A 25,085-nucleotide genomic window follows, 5' to 3' on the forward strand; every position below is an offset into this window, starting at 1 on the left:
GCCAACATCGACCTTGGCATATGTATGTGTGTCGTTGGTTCGGATAAAATTAGACCTTCCCGTGATGGCAAAATCAACAAAATTGACCCACACACAAAACAAATTTACAAACTGGACTACGTTTAAAATAAATTCATTCAGCTGACCCTTTTGTGTGGCGCCCGACAGTCGAGCGTCACACTACACTATGTAACGCCTAGCATATGGGCGTTACACTTTTAGCCAATGTGGCACCCGGGGCCACACTCCTGGTTGTGTGACGAGAAAGGAGACACACTACATTGTGTGGCACCAGACTGAAAGGAGTCACACTATCTTATATTAAAAACGATGTAACTTTTAATCCGTACATCCGATTAAAACATGTCTTATATGAATATTGTGTAATTTTTTGTGTTCTATGCAATGGTGACATTTTCAGCTGTATTAGGATAATTTTTTAATGAAAAATCTGTTAAAAATACATCATAATATTAGGATATATTTTTTTGATGAAAATTACGTTACAAAAATGCATCATAGTATAACTGGCCGAATCTTTTAAGACTTACAAACTTGGCATGATGATAGCCATTGACCTGTGAGGATGGTGCACATTTGTTTGCTCCTGATATGAAGTTGTGGAAGTTGGAAGAAATGAGATCTCAGGTGTGTTCTTGCAGTAAGGCAAAGAGATATGATTCCCCTTCCCTGGTGCTTGTTGAAATTATAAAAGCATGATTAATGAAATGTAGGCAAGGCGAACAGGTCAACTGATGAAGTGACTTACCACCAGGCCGATGAGAAGATGTGGAGTTCTTCCTAAAGCAAAAAGTTGCTGGCAATAGGAGCATACTGGATGGTGCTTTCTGTCTTCCAGGTGAAATGTGGTGAAACTTCATGGTGCTTTCTTTCTTTCAGATGAAATGTGCTGAAAGTGCATGTTGATGGTGCTTGTTTCTTCTTCCAGGAAACGAGACAAAATATGGCGGCTATGGCTTTGCTGTATTATGCTCCCTCCATTTTTTTTTACTCCGCATGTAAAATTTGTTTGGAGTCAAACTACGTAAAGTTTGACCAAAATCCGTTTGCATCACTGACTTTATCGCGACGAGATCTTCAAACTAGATCTCATGTTGACATGTTTTGACAACTTTTGTTTTCGTTGGTACTTGTCAGATTACTCACTTAGTTGTCACATTATATGTCACATAGTTCTCAGATTTATGAATGTCGACATACCCCACTAGAAAACTTGATTCATTGTATTTGTGCTGGTTCGTGCATTTACTTGCTTATTGTTAGTGTCTTAATACCCACTTTTTAGCTCCACATAACCAACATGATATGCCAGCGGTTGGTTTTTACTCGGAGAAGCCTCTTTTGAATTTTGCAAGGTACGTGTTATCCTATATATTGCAATATGCGAGGGGACAAACAAGAACACAAGACATGCTGCATGTGATGGATTGATGGGCTCCGTGATTCTTCTTGCTCAAGACATATTGGGTCTTCCTTCACTAGATTTACTATGGATCTCATAAAATGTAGCTTTCTGTAATGGAATTTCATTTATATCATGTTAGTCACTTAGATGCAAGACATGAACATGTTAAAGATGACTAACATGGAAAGCATAGGCATGACGTGAACGTACACATTATGTAGTGCAAAACTCATGTAGGATTCAAATACATAAGAGTTATAGGTCAATAGCTATCATCATGTCAAATTTAAGTCTTAACAAATATGGTTAGTTATATTATGATGTATTTTTATAACAGATTTTTCATTAAAAAATTATCCTAATACAGCTGAAAATGTCACCATTGTGTAGAATACAAAAAATACACAATATTCATATAAGACACGTTTTCATCGAATGTACGGATTAAAAAATACATCCGTTTTAATATAAGATAGCGTGACTCCTTTCAGTCAGGCGCCACACAATGTAGTGTGGCTCCTTTCTCTTAGTCGCCACACAACCAGGAGTGTGGCCCCGGGTGCCACGTTGGCTAAAAGTGTAACGCTCATATGCTAGGCGTTACATAGTGTAGTGTGACGCCTGACTGTCGGGCGTCACACAAAAAGGTCAACTGAGTGAATTTATTTTAAACCTAGTCCAGTTTGTAAATTTGTTTCGTCTAGGGATCAATTTTATCGATTTTGCCTCCGTGATTCTGTACATTACGACAAGGACGAAGTTGTCTTCGTCAGCCTTGCACAGGACGGCATGGTAAGGGAGCTGGCTTCCACAAACATGCTCGGTCATCAAACGATTGTGTTCGCGTGCGTGTTTCGTCGAGTCGTGCCACCAATCAAGCGCTTGCAGCTTCCATACGCGTGTGTGGTCTTGAAGGAAAAATCCATCTAGCTGCCAGGGTGTGCGCTTCTTGTGTACGTGCGCGGCGGTTCCTGCTCGCTCGACGGCGCGACACCACGGTTGCGTCGATTCCTGCTCCCTGGGCGGCGCCGCGACGCCGAGGAGGGAGCGTAGGGACGGTGCCTTAGTGTCAATCTATCTAAACGTCCATGAGCGTGATTAGAGGGATGCGTCGCGTCATTATCTGAGGGTGAGTAATTTCCATCAGATTTTACTTGGTGCCTTGCGTGATTACAAGGAGCGTTGGCCGACGCGTGGCGTGAAGTTTTTCTACGGTGAAAAAAAGTTCAGTCAACCTAAATTACTAAGGCCCTGTTTGGATTCATCCAGTTTATATAATCTGGTTTTTATAAGCTATTATGTTTCCAAACAGGGCAGTTTATACTATAGATTATAAAAACTAGATGACCAGATTATTAAAAACTCATAAGCTACTCTAACCCAGCAAAAATCAGATTATGGATTAATAAAGACATGTTACCCTTATTAACTTTGAGCTATTTACAAGGTACTGCCACCGCACCGTTTTCCCATCGCAAAAAAAAACAGAGGGCAAACATGTCATTGCACAATTTAAAAGCTGGTTTACAGTTTATATAATCTGGCCTCCAAACATGCCCACCTAGATTATTTTTATAAACCAGTTTATATAATCTATGTCCATAAACCAGATTATTATAATCTATTATGGTTCCAAACAGGGCCTAAGTACGTAGAAGAATGGATTAAATTAAGGCTAACCATTAGACTAAAATTTGTGCGCCTAATCTTACGGTGACAATGAGTCTCTGTACAATTGTGAATACACATAAAAAAATTCATGTTTGCTCTTTTATAGTAGTATAGATACCCCATTTCGTTTGTTGCACGGTTGCAGCGTTTATTTTGGTTTTCACGTGTGGCTTCTGCTGATGTTTTTTTTTAATCTTTTCTGTTTTGTTTTTACTTCAGATTTTTTTCTTTCATTTCCCCTTTTTTTTGTTCTTTTCCCCTTTCCATTGTAATACACAGAAAACGATTTTTCAAACTGGTGAACATTATTTTCACATACAGCAAACATTTTTCCAATACATGTTGAACAATTTTTAAACATGATGGACATTGCTTTAATACACAGCAAACATTTTTATTAAACACGCTGACCATTTTGTTAATATACACTGAAGATTATTTAAATACACAATTAACTTTTTTAATATACAGCAAAACATTTTAAAATACATGCTGGACATTTTCTTAATATATACCGATCATTTTCCAGAATTTCATGTATTTTTATGAAAATTCAACCATAAAAACCGAAGGAAAATGAATAAACCAAGAAAAACTGCTACAGAATGCCTCAATTGTTTTTGACCGCCTCATCCATTAGATACAAAGGTTGTCACACTTACTGGGCTGGCCTATTCCGTCTCGCTTCAGCGTAGGCTCTACTTGATGCCAATGGGTGTCAACTAAGGAGTTCTCATCCAATAGAAGATTTTGCCTCTAGTAATAAAGAAATAAAAGATTTTACCTTGTCCGAAGTGTCATTTTACAAGACTTTTTAACAGTGGGAGGAAAAATACAGAATTAGCGCCTGCATGTCGGTCACACGTTAACAAGCTCTAGCATTGCTAGCCCTAGTTCTTATTGACAAAAATAAAGAAACATGAATGTCACATTTATTTCATTTTTTTATCTATCCTAGAAATGTTCCTTGTGAAACACAAATCTAGTGAACGTTCTCATATTCATTTTGTGGCACAGTCTTTCCAGTTGTCTTCCCAAATCATCTGGCCCACAGTAGAAAACCCCTGCCATTGCATTCCATTTCCATATAAGAATAACAAACATGTGAACTTGAAACTGTAAATTTCATGGACAAAATGTCCCAAATTAAACAATAGAAAACTCATGATAGCAGGTCATATATCTGCAACTCTTTCCCCTTTCAACACATCTCAGACAAGAAACTGGGGATAATTGCTTTGTCGTACGATGATTTGGCTGACAGTGCATCTTCTAAATCACAACATTTTTTTGGGTAGAACATTAATTGCATATATATTTGCTAAGTTGCTAGACAAGAACAGAAAAGCCATACCTATCCTTTCTCCAATATGTTTTCTTGCAAGACCATGGAACACCCTAGGCCAGTTTGGCCTCGAAAAGTGTGTACGAACCTGCAAGTTCAAGAATTGCCTTGTGATTGACAATTTGACATTGCACATAATGAATGGTTCACATTAACTAGCCTTGGCAAGGCACCAAATGGCAGAATAATAGGAATGTCGTACAATCTTCAGTTTCCTTAGCTGTTTAGGAGAAATACTTACTGGAGTTTTCGAGATGATATCAATGCCATGGCGCGCGAAATGAAGAGCTTGAATTGCACTTATCAGCATTGACCGCTTGTCACCCTCCTGGTAGATGCTTGTTAGATAGTTGTACATCTCTATCACACCCTACGAGCACAACGAGAGATACATAAGAGAGCAAACAGCAAAGCTTGCGTTGTCATGGAAAATGCCAATCCGGAAGTAGATATAGGCACTTTAGAATGGTCATCAAAATGTAACCTGTTTGCCGTCTCGAGCTGAAACCTCCTTCATGATGTCCCTAAACCACTCAAAGGATCCTTGCTCTCTTGTCACCCAATAAAAGTATGCCTTCCTTAGCCCATTGGCACTATGATGATTTGTTGTGCAACCTTCCTGCAATGGATTGGGGAGATTATGATAAATCATTTTGTATGCTGATGCGTAGCTGGTTACACATTATGAGCGGGCTGCATTGGTCATTGCCTTATCCAGGTCGTTAGCAATGTCTTTGAGGACACTTATGAACGGTGTTGCCCCTATTCCAAGCCCTATTAGCAAGACAATTTCATATTTCGAGTGATCTTGTGATGCTGCACCGTATGGGCCATCAATGGATACTTTTGGCAGGTCAAGGTTGCTGCGACGCAATGCCTACAAAATGTTAAGTGCTCATATATTATATGTATGGCTACAGTACTGAGATAGCTAACTGAAGCATTATTCAGAGGATGTAGAGTGTTTTACCTCATGGAACATATCATACACATGGTAGCTCCAGTCACCCAGAGATCTGATGTGGATGCTCAAATGATCATCATCTGGTGCGGAGGTAAGAGAAAATGGGTGCCTGAAACACAGAACGAAATAGATCTAGAATTAGCAATAATACCCATGCTACAAACTTGCAAGCGATAAAGTGACAGCGCAAAATAGTAACGGAACTGATATAGCACCAACTATTTACCAAAGCTTCAGTACCATGCTAAGCTCACCATTCAAATTTCGATACTTGCGGACACTGTACAAAGACATACATTCCACTTTGATAGCGAAAACCTGGAGGCTTTGTCATCCTGAGAGAAAGTACCTTCCCTGGATAAGTCGTTGCCTGTAAAAAAAAAATACTGAATCAGATTTGTTACAAGATGGAGGTGCGTAGAACAAATATATTTTCATTGGGATGAAGAGATATGGCAGATGATCACACACATCGAGGATCTTCGAATCATATGACATAGATCTGATTATCCTGAACATTCGCTCTCCAAGGTAGATCATCACAGGAATCACCACATACACCCATGTCTGCATGCACTTTGAGACGGCATGAGATAACAGGGACATAAACATAATGATCTTACTTTATTCAATTCATATTACCGTCTTCTCTGATACGTCCTTTGCTAGGTAGAGGAACATGGAATGCACAATCAGGAGAACATAAACAACAACGAACAGATGATGTGAGTACCAGAAAGCGTTGAATCCCGCAATCTGTCTGACCAGAGGTGGGAGAGATCCTGGATTTCTTCTTGAAGGCCTACTGGCAAGCAGGAAAGCGATCAGCATGAGCACCACCATGGCTATACCAGTTGTTCCCTCGATTGATGTCACTATCTCCATGTATGATGGCTGGTGATAGCCAAAGTCACCAGCAATTGTGCGCCCAAAGATGGTCTTATCTGCCATTGCAATCCTTGGGATGTCACATGATAGGTGAGTACCACCATGGAGGATTATGCCGATCACAATTCCTGCAGCAACAAGCTAAACTGGAATATGAGTGTTATACTCGGACCAATTGGAGTATACAAGCAAGGCAAGTGCAATGCAAATTACATTTGATAAATGATCACACCTTGTGGAAGTTAATATTGTCATTAAATGGAATGACGGAGTTGATGCTACGGCTTCTCCTAAGCCAAGTGATAGTGTTACGGCATACAGGTAGGAGCACAATGGCCATGTTGAACTTAAGAGTCTCTGCAGCGCCCTTGGCAGTTGGCAGGCAGTATCCCATGACCTCGAATGCCAACCGCTGGCGATACTGCATGAACTTCCAAGTGAAGAGTGCAGCACATGCTACAAGCCACATGACAATTACCCAGATTCGTCTCCAGTGAGCACGAAAGAAGACAATGGCTGCCGATGTCATACATTGTATGTGTTTGGTCGGTATAGGTGTTGACCAGCAAGTAGGTTGGAGATCATTCAGTGTCCCCTTTCTTGTTCCGCTCAGCTGCATGTTTGAGGATTTTGCAAGGACAATAAATTGGATGTATATTATCAGTATGAAGAAAAGAAAACCAGTGATTATAAAGTACTTCCTGGTGCTAGTAGATCACCTTTGTTAATCCCTGGCCTGTTTGGATTTCTTCCAGGATCAAGTGAGTGTATTCAGTTGCTTCGTCTTGGCTTAATGAGAGCTTGTTCAAAGAGGAACTGAACATTATCGCCTACGAAATTAAAAGCATGTAAATACACAGTTCTAAGCTATTAATTAATCATGTGCTAGACTGTTTGCATCATACCTGCTTGATATCTTTTTCAGTGAGATGGCTACTTGAGTTTCTTTCACAGCTAGAGATGCATACAGGTAAAGAAAATCTATGTGTCAACAGTTTTTTATTCCGTGTAAAATAGAGACCGGACTCATACGAGTTGCAGTTGACGCAGAATACCTATCCAATGCTATTCTGATCCCATGGCTAGAAGAACGACTGATGGATCTGGTGATGTTTTGATTGACCAGAATAGGCTCTTCCGCCAAACTAGCAGACTCATTCTCACCTACAGAGTAAGAGTATGAGCTCATAACAAGATGCAAATAACACGCAGACATAAATTAAACAACAAAATAGGGCTATTTTTCTTGAGAACCCATACAATATTTTTATCCCAATATTCTAGATACAAAGAAAAACATTAATACTACAATCTTTATTTTAACCCTTCAAAATTGATCCCTAGGCATGGTATTCAGTATTATTTTTCAGGTAAACCCGTAAACCTCGCAGAAATTAAGACAGTGTTCATAGTTTTAGTGTTACTTAATTACTATTTTTGGAAAGATGTTAAAGCAGCCCAGGGCTCTGCAACGGCACAGACTTTCCTTGATTATTGATTATTGAAGAGTTTGAACAGCTGTAAAATCTCACAATGTGATACAAAAAGGCACCGAGGCTAACACAAAGCTATGACAACCGAAAAGAAAACAAGACTAAATCTGATGCCTCATGCTTCATAAATCGTGTTAATGGATCTCCATCCATATCAATTGAATATATCATGAGCTACCGTATCCCATAGTTCACCCAAAAGATTAAGCCGTCGAGACAACATGGGCCAATATAATGTTACTTCAAGAAGGACCAATGGTTAGGATTTTCTTACACTTCATTTTCTTTTGATACTTGAGCTCCTATTGTCCCTAAACATTGCCAATTGTAGCCACATATGTAGCCTCAATTTGGTCATGCAATAGCTACCTCTATGGACGGTAAGGTTACTCATAGTTTCAGCCAGATTATATTAGCTCGACGCCTGTTAAATGAACAAGAAATGAATGACATGGTAGGAAAAGTGTCTGTTCACTCGTGCTCCTGAGGTTTGCACAAGAATAAGGGAAATGCGTCTGAGAGATAGAATGGGTTCACAGGCATGGAGCAAAGCAAACACCTGCCCTGCACTTTAAGCAGTTCTCGTTGAAGCATAACAGCAAACAGTTGGTGTGCAAGGCTGCAGGCTCCCAAACCAAACAGCACATAGCACGGCCACGCAAACAACTCGACAATCTACCCATGTACGCGCCTGAATCGAAAGGAAGTACATGTACTCGTATGCATCAGTGAGACAGTGACTATATTCATCTAGCAAATATAGCAATGTTATGGTATGCAACGACCCCGCCTACCTTGGTAAAGAACTCGGCCTCGCCAACTTGTGTGGACGGGATGAGAAGAAAGCCACGCCCGCGCGATTGGAGGAGACGGCAGGTCGGGATGGAGGAGCTTTGCAGGCTGGCGGGTTGGAAGGATTGAAGGAGGCGCGGGGAGACACAGAGACTATTGCGATGGCCGCGACACGGAGACGGAGGGAGACTGCCATTTTCTTCAGCGTTCTATTGCACTTTCTATTTTTGCCAACCTCCTATTGTATCTTTATATTCTCCCCCGTTTCATGACGTAGAGCCTAAAATGTTGTCAAAAATGAAAATTTACAAACTTTGAACATATTTTGTAGAGAAAAAGATATAGAACCGGGTGATTTCGCCACGCGTTGCGGCAAGAATTTAAAGGTTAACTTTAGATGAATTGCGTATTAAGTAAATGATTTAAAGCAAAAGCCACGGTTAATTTTGTGTGCATTTCCACAATACATAAGGTTTAAGGCGCATTGCATTTATTCCTATCAGCTAATCAGTACTCCGTTGTACTACTTTTATATGCGTAGTGTGAATGTTATTTTTCAACTCATTTTACAGCCAATCAATAACAACCTAGGTTCTAGAGAATTTTCATGCACATATTCTAAACCGTGACGGAGGAAGTATTGTTTTAATGTAGACGTGTTCCATACTTTTATTGTGTGGACAACGACATGTGGTTTGCATGAGATTGAGTAAGTATTAATGGATACTTACGTGGCACACTTGGTGAGGCGAAAGGTTAGGTGTTACTAAGAGAATTAGAGCTAGATGTTACCTCAGGCTGCAGGTGGGACTATAGGTGGGAGCCTCATCATAATTCACCTGGTCCCAATACAGTTTGGTGTTAAAAAGTACTCCCTCCGTCCCAAAATAAATGTCTCAGATTTAAAACAATTTTATATTAAATCTAGTACAAACTTGAGATATTTATTTTGAAACGAAGGGGTACGCATTTCATCAAAACTAACATAAATTAAGTTGAAATAAATGGAATCCCATTAAAAAAGTAGAGCAGTTAACTGAGGAGCAGTTCCGAGCAACATGGCATCATCCTGAAACACATCCAGAGCAACATGTGTCCAGCACCTCTGGCGCAAACCAGCACCGACTGTCCGGGCCATCGCTGTCGTCGAGAAAGCAGCCGTTGGTGCCGCAGAGCTCGACACCGTCGAAGCCTGCCATGGCACAACACGGTTGGTATCTGATTTTAGAAGTGAAACAGGGAAGCTGGGCTTCTTCACTAAAAAACCCTGAAACAACGATCTCCCACGCAAGCAGTAGCATCGATGGCATTCCTAGCGGCCTACCGGGCACGTCCTCGGCGACGTGATCTCCTCGTGGCAGCCGTCAAAGCTCATTTGTGGGCTCAACTGCTTGCCTTTGCCTGACGGCATGCTTGAGCTAGTAGAATAAGACGTCACCCTTGGCATGCAGGACATCCACCACGGGCTTCCATGCCCCGACCTGCTCCGCCGTCCAGATCCCTGGCGTGTCCTCAGGCTGGTCGTAATGGTAGTATCATAAGTAGTATCATGCATGCCAACTAGGCATATTTGATGATGTGGCGTATAATTAAATGAAGAAAGAGAGGATTGAGTATCATATTATGATACCGTATCATATTAAATGTTGTGCTATTATGTGTCATGCATGGCAATAAATGAACTATTCTATGATACTACTATATGATAATATGCATTACGGATGTAGTATCATACACTAATATCATATGCATGATACTAGTATATGATACTCCCATTACAACCAACCTCAAACGACGACGACTCCTCATCCTACCTACTCGCGGTGTGTGTGAGGAGGAAGAAGCGAGGGTGCAATGCCGGACTGGCAGCGGGAGCACGCTGCGGCACCGCCCTCTCTCTGCTCCATCGGGCATGACCTACGGGGGTTGTCTAGCTATAATAGGGAAGGCGGGATAAGTGTGCTAGTCCGATTATTTATCTTTCCAACAAGAGACCACTAAAGTCATTTAAGTGGGATGGGCTTGTTAGTCCCACTTAATCCTACCTTCACCTGCAAGCTGAATGATACCCCACCCATTATTGATGTAATCTTATTAAAAGAATTGCATTATTAGGTGCTACATAGGCAACTAGAACTAATGAAAATAGAATGTAAGAGTATTTCTTGATACACACCTTTAAAACATTAAAAATATGAAGCATATAGTAAAATCAAGTATAAAAGAGAAAAAAATACATTGCGGTTAAAAGAGTGTGATTCATAAATGAAATGAAAGATCAACTGTATAGATATACTCCAAGCCCCCAACGCATGGAGCACAAAACTTAGTGCAAGATATTTAATGTGGCATGATAGTGTTGCATGGATATAAAAAACGTGTAACTTAAATGCATGACTTGTTGATGTTGCATGGTTGTATGGCTAGAGAAAATAACTTGTTGTAGCTATTTGGCAATAGAGAAAAGAGTGTCATTTCTAAAAAAAGGTGAAGGATAAACTATATAGGTATGCTCTAAGCTCCCAACACATACACCATGTCTATGAGAGCACAAAACGAAATGCAAAAAATTAACCAATGACTTACATGCATGAACTGATGAATTCGGAGTGTTGCATGGATATGCTATGTAAAAATGAAACTTATAACTTACATGCATGGCATGCTGATGTGGCATGACTAGAAAAGTAGGTAGTGGGGTGTGTCACAAGTAAATCTAATGGCTATAACAATTTTGATGATATGAAAGTATGCATGTTAAGATAACTAGAAGTAGTGGCGGTCGCCCTTTTAGGTATACAGAATACCAAACAATATTATTAGATACACCATGAGATGTATTTTCATGTTGTATATGCTTGGTATTGTAGATATGATCAGTTTCCTATTAAACTTGATGAAAAATGGTAAAGTTTGCCTTTTATAAAAATGCACTTCATTATGCAAAGTTCCTTTTGTTTCTTCTCTTATCCACATCATCAATGATCCCACAAGGCAAGATTAAAAGTCACCTTTCATTAAAACACCGTCTTTCAGTTACATAAAAAAAATATTTATTGTGTGCCCCAGGAGCTATACAAAATGTATCTAGGAAAAAAAAACCTAGTCATGCAAAATTTCACCCTGGAAAATGTATAATTCTACCAAATAAAGACAATAATTCTCAACATGCAATTCAGAGAGTGGGGTTTACAAAATTTAGCACTGTAAAACAACACTACGAGGAATGTTTCATTCTTGCAAAAGAAAGAATATAATTTTAAAATGCAAGTTAAGTAAAGAAAAAAAATCTTAGTCGTGTAAATTTGCACTATAAAAATGTTTAATTTTAGTGAAAAAGACAGTGTTTTTTTGCGTATAAAATGGCAGCAATTTCTAATATGTCGTTAGATATAAAATGGTGTTGGGATGCTCGTCGTAAGTTAATCAGAAGTATCTAAAAAATGTTAATCAGAAGTTTAGCAAAGCGAGCGAGATTAGATAGTTTTAGAAGCAATTTTGACATAGTCCCTCTTATCATTCACCTTTCACATAGAAGGTAAGAAGGTACTCTCTTCGTTTTTAAATAGAAAAAAACTTATATTTAAAAACGAATGGAGTAAGAGTTAATCAAACCCATTACTTAATGCAATTAATAGCTCAGATCTATTTTAGACACTTATCTTTCGTGTGAAAAGAGAAGGTAAGAGGAAGCATGTTAAAAAACCTCGTTTTCAATACAATTGCAGGATAGGCAATTGCAAAATAAAACTAGCTATTTACGGAGTAATGTGCAGTGATTTCCCCGCACTGCCAAAAAACAGAGCAGATTCTTCTAAAACTTCTCTGTAACACAGAACACAAACGTATGTGGCCGAAGTGAAAAAAGAGCTAGCTCACCAGCAGCGTTCCCTTGCGACGAGGACGAGCGACCAAACCTTCGCTCCATCTCGCTCCACTTGAGCTCCCCCTTGCCGTCGCGCTCCAGGAACTCCATCCTATTCCTCGTCGACGGCGCGCAAAGCAGTCCTGCCGTTGCCCCGCCCGCCTCGACGTCTTCGCTGTCTCCATCGCAGCCGAGGAATGACGCCGACGCTGGCAACGCCGTGCAGCAGCCATTGTCGTAGACGTAGCCGTCGGCGTCATGGAAGAGCACTTCGATCTCCACCTCCGAAGCCGACCTCCCCGAAGGGCAGGCGCTGAGCGACGCCGACAGTGCATCGCTGCTGCCGGCCACGCTGGGGTTGGACACGAACTGTATCATCACCGGACTCTCCGAACAGATGATTGGTACCTGGAGAAACTCGTCATGGAGCTGAGACATTGGCGGAGTAGACTGTATGCCAGGGACTCTTGTCATGGCAAGTTTCTTTGGAAGTATATATGCATCATGGTTCCAATTAATGCACGCAGACGAGTTTTGGAAGAAATGTGTGCGCGCTAGAGTACAAGCTGGGCCGGTGATGAGAGGTGGTGTGGTTGATCACTTGATTGGGGGAGTTAGGAATGGCATTCATGCTTGCTTTCGGTTGGCTCATCGCAAGATTATGCGAGCAGCTATATGCATGAGCGGCATCATCTGGTGGTACGTAGTGGCCAATCAACATGGGCTGCTTACTTCGGTGCGGGTTGGTGGGAGCATACCATCTTTTTCATTTCTGGCAAAAAGAGAGCTTCCGGGCATTAAGGCAATTCTAACGCAGATAATCAAATCACTCACAAATGTTCGGATATTTTTCGCCACCTAATGGCAGTCATGAAATTTGTTCGGACCGGTCCGGATGTCCGAAATCAAACCTAGGGAAGGTTCGGTGAGTCCGGACGTCCGCCGCGTCAGACTCCGACAACACCAACCGACCAAAATATGCCTCACCCACCCACCCACCCTGACTCCCCCCTCACCCCGTTCCTCCCCTATGCCATGTATCCGCACCCTCGCAGAACTCCCCCTATGCTCCAGCTAGACGCTTACCCGTCTTGGACTACGCTGCCATTCACCCAGGATTCTGCTGGCACCCAGGTGCCATCCACCCCTGTCACCACCATCCACGGCGTAAGTCACACCCAGGAAGTGGTAGGCCAAATGCCAAGGGGAATATTTTTGACATTTTTATTGTTGGCTTTGAAGAAAACACGATGGTTGCGTACTCCATGAAGAAGTATGAATTGTTGTGTGAGGCGTGATTGTCCACAAATGTGGAGTTTCAAGCCATGAAGCATAATGTGGCATCTTGTCAAAGTGTGCATGTTTGGTTCAATGAGCACAAGAACTACGCCACTAAAACATGAAAGTGATCCATGACCATGTGTGTGAGGTCGCTACTCCATCTATGGTACGACCATTCAAAATGGCGTCAACAAGCATTGTGGTGTGTATGCACAAGTGCGAAAAAGGTAGCCAAGGAGCACACACTTGAAGAGCTCATAAGTTTTGCTTGTATGTTGGTCATTTTATTGATTCACTAATTGTTGCAACTTCTTGATCGCATCATTATCTTGTACGGACTGGTGTGCGTTTTGTATCAAACGTTGGAGGCAGCACGTTGTTGGATGAAACTCAGTAGACATAGAAACTAGGTCAACCAGTGCCTATGGATACATTAAGCTCGAGAAGAGGAAGGTTGAGATGAAGACAATTTTGCATTCGATGAATTTAAAGAACATCTCTGACAAGTTCTTTCATATTCAAATGCATGGTTGAATTGTTATTGATCTTCGTACCAGAGGCGGATACTTGGTTTAGCCTATTCTAATTTATTTTTTAAGGGAAAGGAACAGATAGATTGTCACGCCCAGGATGCGACCATATCCTCAATTTGGCACGAGGACCTCGTCAAGGATAGAAGCGCATCTCATCGTGTCGCAAGAATGGATATCGTTACAAGTACATGTACTGAAAAGAAGAGATATATATATATATATAGAATTGGCTTACACTCGCCACAAGCTACATCAGAGTCACATCAGTACAATACATAACATCATGAAGAAGAGCAGGGTCCGACTATGGACGAAAACAAACGAGAAAAGAAGAACGACGTCCATCCTTGCTATCCCAGGCTGCCGGCCTGGAACACATCCTAGATCGATGAAGAAGAAGAAGAAAAAGAAGCAACTCCAAATGAACAATCAACGCGCTCGCGTCAAATAACCTTTACATGTACCTGCAACTGGTGTTGTAGTAATCTGTGAGCCACAGGGGAATCAGCAATCTCATTTCCAAAGGTATCAAGACTAGCAAAGCTTAGTTGGGTGAGGCATGGTTAATGTTGGAAATATGAGCAATTTACCAAAGGATTTTATTAAAATAAAAGATAGGATAAACCTAACCATCATAACTAAGACGGAAGAAGACATGCAATATAGAGATGAAATGACAGAAGATAGGTGCACATATGATCTAGAAAAGAACATATGCATAACCATTCTATATAGACAAGGTACTATAGGAAGTGATGAGCAGACACGATACATATCTAGAAGAGATATTATAGCAAAAAGTTGCGATAGAAACTGAAAGAAGAAGAACATGAGTACGTACTGAGTTGCAGCAGCAGATTGGTGTTGGCGTTGTCGTTGGCCATGTTACCAGAGAGGTGGTCGACGTCAGGGAAGTAGTCGTCGTCCGGGAAGAAATCGTCGGTGTCCATGATGGAAGCCAGTAGTCGCGCTGAGCGCTCCCCAAAAACCTTATCGCCCTTCTCCCGTACAAGACTCGAAGAGACGGAGTTTCGGAGGCCTACTGTCTCGACGAACGGTGCACGCCGCAAGACGGGATGAGGAAGAACGAAGCAGCAGCACAGAGAAAGGAACCGGTGGCGAGAGGAACTTCTGATGCGTTCTTCTGGAGAGGAGCGACCTCTCTTTTATAGGCACATGAGAAGGAGGCGAGAGGCCAGCGACGGGAGCTGAAGAGAACACGGGATATGAAACGAACAGACTGCAACGATGAAACTGCAGCGTTCGCTTTCAATATCCACTAGCAAACACGTTCAACTTCTCCGAGTGGACTTTCGTATACCAGTCGTGCGTGGCAAAAATTTAGTTCGGCTCGGCTCATTCCCGCGGCGCGGCACTGCGCGTCGTGACGAGGCGAGGCGGGCGGCGGAGGAGGAGGAGCGTGTGTGTATGTCTCTCTTGTTCTCAAGCTCATACATGTGTGGAAACATCCTCCCTTATAAGGAGGTTCAACTCCCACTAAAATAGCAATGTGGGACTAAACATTTCCACCTCTTGCCTTGCACAAATGGGCTGCGTGGGCCTCTAGGATTTATTAGGAATTATATATTGGGCTAACCCAAATAATTAGACAAAATTCCAGCAATCCCCCACTAGATCCCAGAGGCACACAAAATTTGCCTTTGGTTCCAAAACACTGTTTTATATACCGATACTACAGTGGAGACTGTTAAGTTGAACTTCCACCTAGAACTCTATGCTACACTAGTAAGCAACTTGAACAGTGGACCAGGCCTTGAACTGCAAGTTTTCTGCGAAACTAGATTCACATAGAGGTTTGATCGATACTAGGCTACCGTGGGACTTCCCCGCGGGTGGAGCTTATGCGTCATACTCCGAGACCTTTCATGAGTTTACTAGAGAGCACCCTACTCTCATAGATTGCGACGTTAACAATCAGACTCATATAGGTATGTTCTTCAAAAGATGTTCTGCAGGATAACATCTCTGCTTCAATAAGCCACTTAGAACATATTAAGATGTATATCAACCTGCCATGCAGTTTAGGAAAGTTTTGCATCTTCATGGAGTGGTATTATTAATGATAAGGATACTTTCCTCTCAGTTGACCAACAGCTTGTCTTCCACATCTAATTCATGGGATCTCCGATCACAAAGAATAGGTTACCACTGTGAACAACTCAAATTGTGGGTCTCATACCCATCTCCCTCGATGCATTTTCTATCACATTACGTGATAGACCCTTTGTAAAAGGATCTGCCAGATTTTTAGATGTTTGGATATAATCCAATGCAATAACTCCGGAGTTTCTCATTTTCCTGACAGATTTTAACCTTCTTTGAATGTGTCTTGATGACTTCATGTTATCCTTTGAGCTGCTCACTTTCGTGATCACAATTTGACTGTCGCAGTTCAGAAGGATACCCGGTACAGGTTTCTCGACAACCGGCAAGTCAATCAAGAGCCGGCGAAGCCAATCTGCTTTGACCGTAGCTGTATATAGTGCTGTGAGTTTTGCTTCCATTGTTGACCTCGTTAAGATCGTTTGCTTGCAAGACTTCCAAGAAACAGCGCCACCTCCATGAGTGAATACATATCCGCTCGTGGCCTTTATCTCATCAACATCAGAGATCCAGTTTGAATCACTATACCCTTCAAGCACCTTTGGTTGTCCAGTATAGTGAATTCCATAATTTGCAGTGCCTTTCAAATAACGTAAAACTCTCTCTAGAGCTTTCCAATGCACATCTCCTGGTTTTGAGACAAACCGGATTAGTTTGCTAACAGCAAAAGAGATGTCAGGTCTTGTAGCACTGGTTAAGTACATAAGCGAGCCAATAATCTGAGAATATTTCAATTGGTCTCTAGCAATTCTTCGTTTCTTTCGAAGTAGCACGCTCGCATCATATGGTGTGGGAGAGGACTTGCAGTCACTATACCCAAAGCGACTCAAGATCTTTTCCATATAGTGAGATTGAAGCAATGTAATCCCACCATCTTCGTCTCTTAACAACTTGATGTTCAGAATGACATCAGCCACTCCTAAATCCTTCATCTCAAACAGTGAGATAAGAAATCCTTGACCTCTTTAATAACGTTCAGATTTGTTCCGAAAATCAGTATGTCATCAACATACAAGCAAAGGATAACTCCCTCGCCCCCACCATGGCGTAGTACACACATTTATCAGCTTCGTTTACAACAAAGCCTGCAGTTGTGAGAGTCCTTTCAAACTTCTCATGCCACTGCTGTTGGAAATATGCCCTAGAGGCAATAATAAAATGGTTATTATCATATTTCCTTGTTCATGATAATCGTCTATCGTTCATGCTATAATTGTATTAACAGGAAACAGTAATACATGTGTGAATGAATAGATCACAATGTGTCCATAGCAAGCCTCTAGTTGGCTAGCTCGTTAGTCAATAGATGATCATGGTTTCCTGATCATGGACATTGGATGTCATTGATAACGGGATCACATCATTAGGAGAATGATGTGGTGGACAAGACCCAATCCTAAGCCTAGCACTAGATCGTATTGTTCGTATGCTACTGCTTTTCTAATGTCAAGTATCTTTTCCTTCGACCGTGAGATTGTGCAACTCCCGGATACCGTAGGAGTGCTTTGGGTGTATCAAACGTCACAACATAACTGGGTGACTATAAAGGTGCACTACGGGTACCTCCGAAAGTGTCTGTTGGGTTGGCACGAATCGAGATCGAGATTTGTCACTCCGTGTGACGGAGAGGTATCTCTGGGCCCACTCGGTAGAACATCATCATGAGCTCAATGTGACTAAGGAGTTAGTCACACGATGACGTGCTACGGAACGAGTAAATAGACTTACCGGTAACGAGATTGAACAAGGTATAGGTATACCGACGATCGAATCTCGGGCAAGTTCTATACCGACAGACAAAGGGAATCGTATACGGGATTGATTGAATCCTTGACATCGTGGTTCATCCGATGAGATCATCGTGGAGCTAGTGGGAGCCACCATGGGTATCCAAACCCCGCTGATGGTTATTGGCCAGAGAGGTGTCTCGGTCATGTCTGCCTGTCTCCCGAACCCGTAGGGTCTACACACTTAAGGTTCGATGACGCTAGGGTTATAGGGAATTGTTATACGAGATTACCGAAAGTTGTTAGGAGTCCCGGATGAGATCCCGGACGTCACGAGGAGCTCCGGAATGGTCCGGAGGTAAAGATTGATATATAGGACGGATGGTTTCGGACACCGGAAGTGTTTCGGGCATCACCGGTAACGTCCCGGGACCACCGGGACCACCGGAGGTGGTCCCGGGGGACCACCGAAAGGGGGTGACGACCCCGGGAGGCTAGATGGGCTAAGTGGGGAAGGGAACCAGCCCCTAAGTGGGCTGGTGCGCCCCCCACCCAGCCCATGTGCACCAGAAAAAAGGGGAAGGGGGGAACCCTAACTAAGGTGGGCCTTAGGCCCACCAGAGGGGTGCGCCACCCCTCCTCCTTGCCCTGGCCGCCACTCCCCCCATCTGGGAGGGCTGCCGCACCCCCTAGGGTGGGAACCCTAGGGGTGGCACCCCCTCTCCCCTTCCCCTATATATAGTGGGCACTTTTGGCCTTTGGAGGACACGGTTTTCCCTCTCCCTCGGCGCAGCCCTGCACTTCTTCCTCCTCCTCTGTGCCGGCGCTTGGCGAAGCCCTGCCAGGAGACCTCGTCTCTCCACCAACACCACGCCGTCGTGTTGCTGGTCTTCTTCCCCAACCTCTCCCTCCTCCTTGCTGGATCAAGGTGCGGGAGACGTCACCGGGCTGCACGTGTGTTGAACGCGGAGGTGCCGTTGTTCGACACTAGATCGGAATCGCTGCTAGTACGACTCCATCAACCGCGTTCTAGCAACGCTTCCGCTTAGCGATCTTCAAAGGTATGAAGATGCTCTTACCCCTCTCTCATTGCTGGTCTCTCCATAGGAAGATCTGAACATGCGTAGGAAAATTTTGAATTTATGCTACGTTACCCTACAGTGGCATCCGAGCCAGGTTTTCTATGCGTAGATTCTATGCACGAGTAGAACACAAAAGTTGTGGGCAATGGTTTGTCAATTTGCTTGCCGTTACTAGTCTTATTCTTTTCCGGCGGTATTGTGGGATGAAGCGGCCCGGACCGACCTTACACGTACGCTTACGTGAGACTGGTTCCACCGACAGACATGCACATCGTGCATAAAGGTGGCTAGCGGGTGTCTGTCTCTCCTACTCTAGTCGGATTGGATTTGATGAAAAGGGTCCTTATGAAGGGTAAATAGATTTGGCATATCATCGTTGTGGCTGTCACGTAGGTAAGAAGGCGTTCTTGCTAGAAACCCAAATCAGCCACGTAAAACTTGCAACAACAATTAGAGGACGTCTAACTTGTTTTTGCAGGGTTTGACATGTGATGTGATATGGCCAAAGTTGTGATGTTGCATGTATGATGTATGAGATGATCATGTTATTGTAACAGGTTTCACGACTTGCATGTCGATGAGTATGACAACCGGCAGGAGCCATAGGAGTTGTCTTAATTTATTGTATGAGATGCAACGCCATGTGCTTACTACTTTTACTTCATTGCTAACGGTTAGCCATAGTAGTAGTGATAATAGTAGTTGGCGTGACGACTTCACGGAGACACGATGATGGAGATCATGATGATGGAGATCATGGTGTCACGCCGGTGACGATGATGATCATGCGATGCCTGAAGATGGAGATCGAATGAGCAAAGATGATAATGGCCATATCATGTCACTATATGATTGCATTGTGATGTTTATCATGTTTTACATCTTATTGCTTAAAACGACAGTAGCATAATAAGATGATCCCTCCTAAAATTTCGAGAACGTATTCCCCTAAGTGTGCACCGTTGCGAAGGTTCGTTGTCTCGAAGCACCACGTGATGATCGGGTGTGATAGATTCTAACGTTCGCATACAACGGGTGTAAGCCAGATTTACACACGCGAAACACTTAGGTTGACTCGACGAGCTTAGCATGTACAGACATGACCTCGAATATAAGAGACCGAAAGGTCGAACATGAGTCGTATGGTTGAATACGATCAGCATGAAGTTGCTCACCATGGTGACTAGTCCGTCTCACGTGATGATCGGACACGGGTTAGTCAACATGGATCATGTATCACTTAGATGACTAGAGGGATGTCGATTTAAGTGGGAGTTCATACTTAATTTGATTAAATGAACTTAATTGTCATGAACTTAGTCTAAAAGTTGTCTTTATAAATATTGTAGATGTCCAACGTCAACCTCAACTTCAACGCATTCCTAGAGAAAAACAAGCTGAAAGATGATGGTAGCAACTATGCGGATTGGGTTTGCAACCTGAAGCTCATCCTTGAAGCAGCTAAAAAGGCTTATGTCCTTAATGCGCCGCTAGGTGACCCTCCCGCTCCCGCAGCAGCCGAGGACGTTCTAAACGTCTGGCAAGCGCGGAGTGATGACTACTCTCTGGTCAGGTGTGGCATGTTATACAGTTTAGAAACGGGACTCCAAAGACGTTTTGAGCAACACGGGGCATATGAGATGTTCCAAGAGCTGAAGCTAGTTTTTCAAGCTCATGCCCGTGTCGAGAGATATGAAGTCTCCGACAAGTTCTTCAGCTGTAAAATGGAGGAGAACAGTTCTGTCAGTGAGCACATACTCAAAATGTCTGGGTTACACGGTCGTCTGACTTCACTTGGAGTCGAACTTCCGGATGATGCTATCATTGACAGAATCCTCCAGTCTCTCCCACCAAGCTACAAAGGCTTTGTGCTTAACTACAACATGCAAGGGATGGAGAAAACCATTCCCGAGTTGTACTCGATGCTCAAGTCTGCAGAAGTAGAAATCAAGAAGGAGCATCAAGTGTTGATGGTCAACAAGACCACTAGTTTCAAGAAAGGCAGGGGTAAGAAGAACTTCAAGAAAGACGGCAAAGCTGTTGCCGCGCCCGGTAAGCCAGATGCCGGGAAGAAGAAAAAGAACAGACCCAAGCCTGAGACTGAGTGCTTCTACTGCAAGGGAAAAGGTCACTGGAAGCGGAACTGCCCCAAATACTTAGCGGACAAGAAGGCCGGCAACGTTAAAGGTATATGTGATATACATGTTATTGATGTGTACCTTACCAACGCTCGTAGTAGCTCCTGGGTATTTGATACCGGTGCTGTTGCTCACATTTGCAACTCAAAGCAGGAACTGCGGAATAAGCGGAGACTGGCCAAGGACGAGGTGACGATGCGCGTCGGGAATGGTTCAAAGGTCGATGTGATCGCCGTCGGCACGCTACCTCTACATCTACCGTCGGGATTAGTTTTAAACCTTAATAATTGTTATTTAGTACCAGCTTTAAGCATGAACATTGTATCAGGGTCTTGCTTAATGCAAGACGGCTACTCATTTAAGTCAGAGAATAATGGTTGTTCTATTTATATGAGTGATATGTTTTATGGTCATGCTCCGCTGGTGAATGGTTTATTCTTGATGAATCTCGATCGTGATGTTACACATATTCATAGTGTGAGTACCAAAAGATGCAAAGTTGATAATGATAGTCCCACATACTTGTGGCACTGCCGCCTTGGTCATATCGGCGTTAAGCGCATGAAGAAGCTCCATACTGATGGACTGCTAGAGTCTCTTGACTTTGAATCATTTGACACATGCGAACCGTGCCTCATGGGCAAGATGACTAAGACTCCATTCTCAGGAATAATGGAGAGAGCCACCGACTTATTGGAAATATTACATACTGATGTGTGTGGTCCAATGAACGTTGAGGCTCGCGGTGGTTATCGTTATGTTCTCACTCTCACCGATGATTTGAGTAGGTATGGGTATATCTACTTGATGAAGCACAAATCTGAGACGTTTGAAAAGTTCAAGGAATTTCAGAGTGAGGTTGAGAATCAACGTGACAGAAAAATTAAATGTCTACGATATGATCGTGGAGGAGAATATTTGAGTCACGAGTTTGGCACACACCTAAGGAAGTGTGGAACCGTTTCACAACTAACGCCGCCTGGCACACCGCAGCGCAACGGAGTGTCTGAACGTCGTAATCGCACTTTATTAGATATGGTACGATCTATGATGTCTCTCACCAACTTATCGCTATCATTTTGGGGATACGCATTAGAAACTGCAGGATTCACTTTAAATAGGGCACCGTCTAAATCCGTTGAGACGACACCGTATGAACTGTGGTTTGGCAAGAAACCTAAGTTGTCGTTTCTTAAAGTTTGGGGCTGCGATGCTTATGTGAAGAAACTTCAACCAGAAAAGCTCGAACCCAAAGCGGAGAAATGCGTATTCATAGGATACCCTAAGGAAACTATTGGGTATACCTTCTATCTTAGATGTGAAGGTAAAACCTTTGTTGCCAAGAACGGATCCTTTCTAGAGAAAGAGTTTCTCTCGAAAGAAGTAAGTGGGAGGAAGGTAGAACTTGATGAGGTAATTACACCCCCTCTCGAACAGGAAAGTAGCGCAGCGCAAGAAGTTGTTCCTGTGGTGCCTACACTGACTGAAGAGGAAGTTAATGATGATGATCATGAAGCTTCGGATCAAGTTACTACTGAACCGCGAAGGTCCACAAGGGTACGCACCGCACCAGAGTGGTACGGCAACCCAGTGATGGAAATCATGTTGTTAGACAACGGTGAACCTTCGAACTATGAAGAAGCGATGGCGGGCCCGGATTCCAACAAATGGCTTGAGGCCATGAAATCCGAGATAGGATCCATGTATGAGAACAAAGTATGGACTTTGGTGGACTTGCCCGATGACCGGCGAGCCATAGAAAATAAATGGATCTTCAAGAAGAAGATTGATGCAAACGGTAATGTAACCGTTTACAAAGCTCGACTTGTCGCAAAGGGTTTTCGACAAATTCAAGGAGTTGACTACGAAGAGACTTTCTCTCCCGTAGCGAAGCTGAAATCAGTCCGAATCATGTTAGCAATTGCCGCCTTTTATGATTATGAAATTTGGCAAATGGACGTCAAAACAGCGTTCCTTAACGGGAACCTTAAGGAAGAGTTGTATATGATGCAACCAGAAGGTTTTGTCGACCCTAAGGGTGCTAACAAAGTGTGCAAGCTCCAGCGCTCCATCTATGGGCTGGTGCAAGCATCTCGGAGTTGGAACATTCGCTTTAATGAGGTGATTAAAGCGTTTGGGTTCATACAGGTTTACGGAGAAGCCTGTCTGTACAAGAAAGTGAGTGGGAGCTCTGTAGCTTTCCTCGTACTATATGTGGATGACATATTATTGATGGGGAATGATATAGAGATGTTGGAGAGCATAAAGGCCTATTTGAACAATAGTTTTTCAATGAAGGACCTTGGAGAAGCTGCATACATATTAGGCATCAAGATCTATAGAGATAGATCGAGACGCCTCATAGGTCTTTCGCAAAGTACATACGTTGACAAGATATTGAAGAAGTTCAATATGGAAAACTCGAAGAAAGGGTTCTTGCCAGTTTTGCAAGGTATGAGATTGAGTAAGACTCAGTCGCCGACCACGGCAGCAGATAGAGAGAAGATGGGTTATGTCCCCTATGCTTCAGCCGTGGGCTCTCTAATGTATGCCATGCTGTGTACCAGACCTGATATAAACCTTGCGATAAGCTTGGTAGGGAGGTACCAAAGTAATCCCGGTGCGGAACACTGGACAGCGGTCAAGAATATCCTTAAGTACCTGAAAAGGACTAAGGAAATGTTTCTCGTTTATGGAGGTGACGAAGAGCTCGTCGTAAAGGGTTACGTCGACGCTAGCTTCGACACAGATCCGGATGACTCTAAGTCACAAACCGGATACGTATATGTGTTGAATGGTGGGGCAGTGAGCTGGTGCAGCAGCAAGCAAGAAGTCGTGGCAGCATCTACATGCGAAGCGGAGTACATAGCTGCTTCAGAAGCGGCTCATGAAGGAATTTGGATGAAGGAGATCATCACCGACCTTGGAGTGGTTCCAAGCGCGTCGGGTCCTATGACACTCTTCTGTGATAACACTGGAGCCATTGCCATAGCCAAGGAGCCCAGGTTTCACCGGAAGACGAAGCACATCAAGCGCCGCTACAACTCCATCCAGGACCATGTCCAGAGTGGAGTGATAGATATTTGTAAAGTACACACGGATCTGAATATTGCAGACCCGTTGACTAAACCTCTTCCACGAGCAAAACATGATCAGCACCATAATGCTATGGGCGTTCGATACATCACAATGTAACTAGATTATTGACTCTAGTGCAAGTGGGAGACTGTTGGAAATATGCCCTAGAGGCAATAATAAAATGGTTATTATCATATTTCCTTGTTCATGATAATCGTCTATTGTTCATGCTATAATTGTATTAACAGGAAACAGTAATACATGTGTGAATGAATAGATCACAATGTGTCCCTAGCAAGCCTCTAGTTGGCTAGCTCGTTAGTCAATAGATGATCATGGTTTCCTGATCATGGACATTGGATGTCATTGATAACGGGATCACATCATTGGGAGAATGATGTGGTGGACAAGACCCAATCCTAAGCCTAGCACTAGATCGTATTGTTCGTATGCTAATGCTTTTCTAATGTCAAGTATCTTTTCCTTCGACTGTGAGATTGTGCAACTCCCGGATACCGTAGGAGTGCTTTGGGTGTATCAAACGTCACAACGTAACTGGGTGACTATAAAGGTGCACTACGGGTACCTCCGAAAGTGTCTGTTGGGTTGGCACGAATCGAGATCGGGATTTGTCACTCCGTGTGACGGAGAGGTATCTCTGGGCCCACTCGGTAGAAC

The 25,085-nt window shown here is 43.0% G+C and overlaps 1 protein-coding gene across 3 annotated transcripts; it reads right to left on the reverse strand.

The window, feature by feature from the left end:
- Positions 1-3,659: 3,659 nt before the first annotated feature.
- LOC123445450 (respiratory burst oxidase homolog protein A-like) lies at positions 3,660-12,917 on the reverse strand. 3 transcript variants are annotated; one of them, XM_045122442.1, is made up of 14 exons: positions 12,459-12,917; positions 7,350-7,458; positions 7,200-7,248; positions 7,014-7,124; positions 6,527-6,907; positions 6,049-6,435; positions 5,878-5,973; positions 5,661-5,776; positions 5,413-5,515; positions 5,152-5,319; positions 4,927-5,061; positions 4,684-4,812; positions 4,452-4,530; positions 3,660-4,161 (listed from the first exon to the last, which is right to left on the reverse strand). In XM_045122442.1, exons 1-14 carry the CDS (start codon positions 12,880-12,882, stop codon positions 4,052-4,054), a joined length of 2,397 nt encoding a protein of 798 aa, XP_044978377.1. In that variant the 5' UTR covers positions 12,883-12,917; the 3' UTR covers positions 3,660-4,051. The 3 variants fall into 3 exon arrangements, with proteins under 3 accessions (XP_044978377.1, XP_044978372.1, XP_044978384.1); XM_045122437.1 differs by having other exon boundaries at positions 7,200-7,275; XM_045122449.1 differs by lacking the exon at positions 12,459-12,917 and adding an exon at positions 8,582-8,723 and having other exon boundaries at positions 7,200-7,275.
- Positions 12,918-25,085: the final 12,168 nt, after the last annotated feature.

This window comes from Hordeum vulgare, chromosome 1H, assembly GCF_904849725.1.
Source record: "Hordeum vulgare subsp. vulgare chromosome 1H, MorexV3_pseudomolecules_assembly, whole genome shotgun sequence".
In the NCBI taxonomy this organism is placed as follows: Eukaryota; Viridiplantae; Streptophyta; class Magnoliopsida; order Poales; family Poaceae; genus Hordeum; species Hordeum vulgare.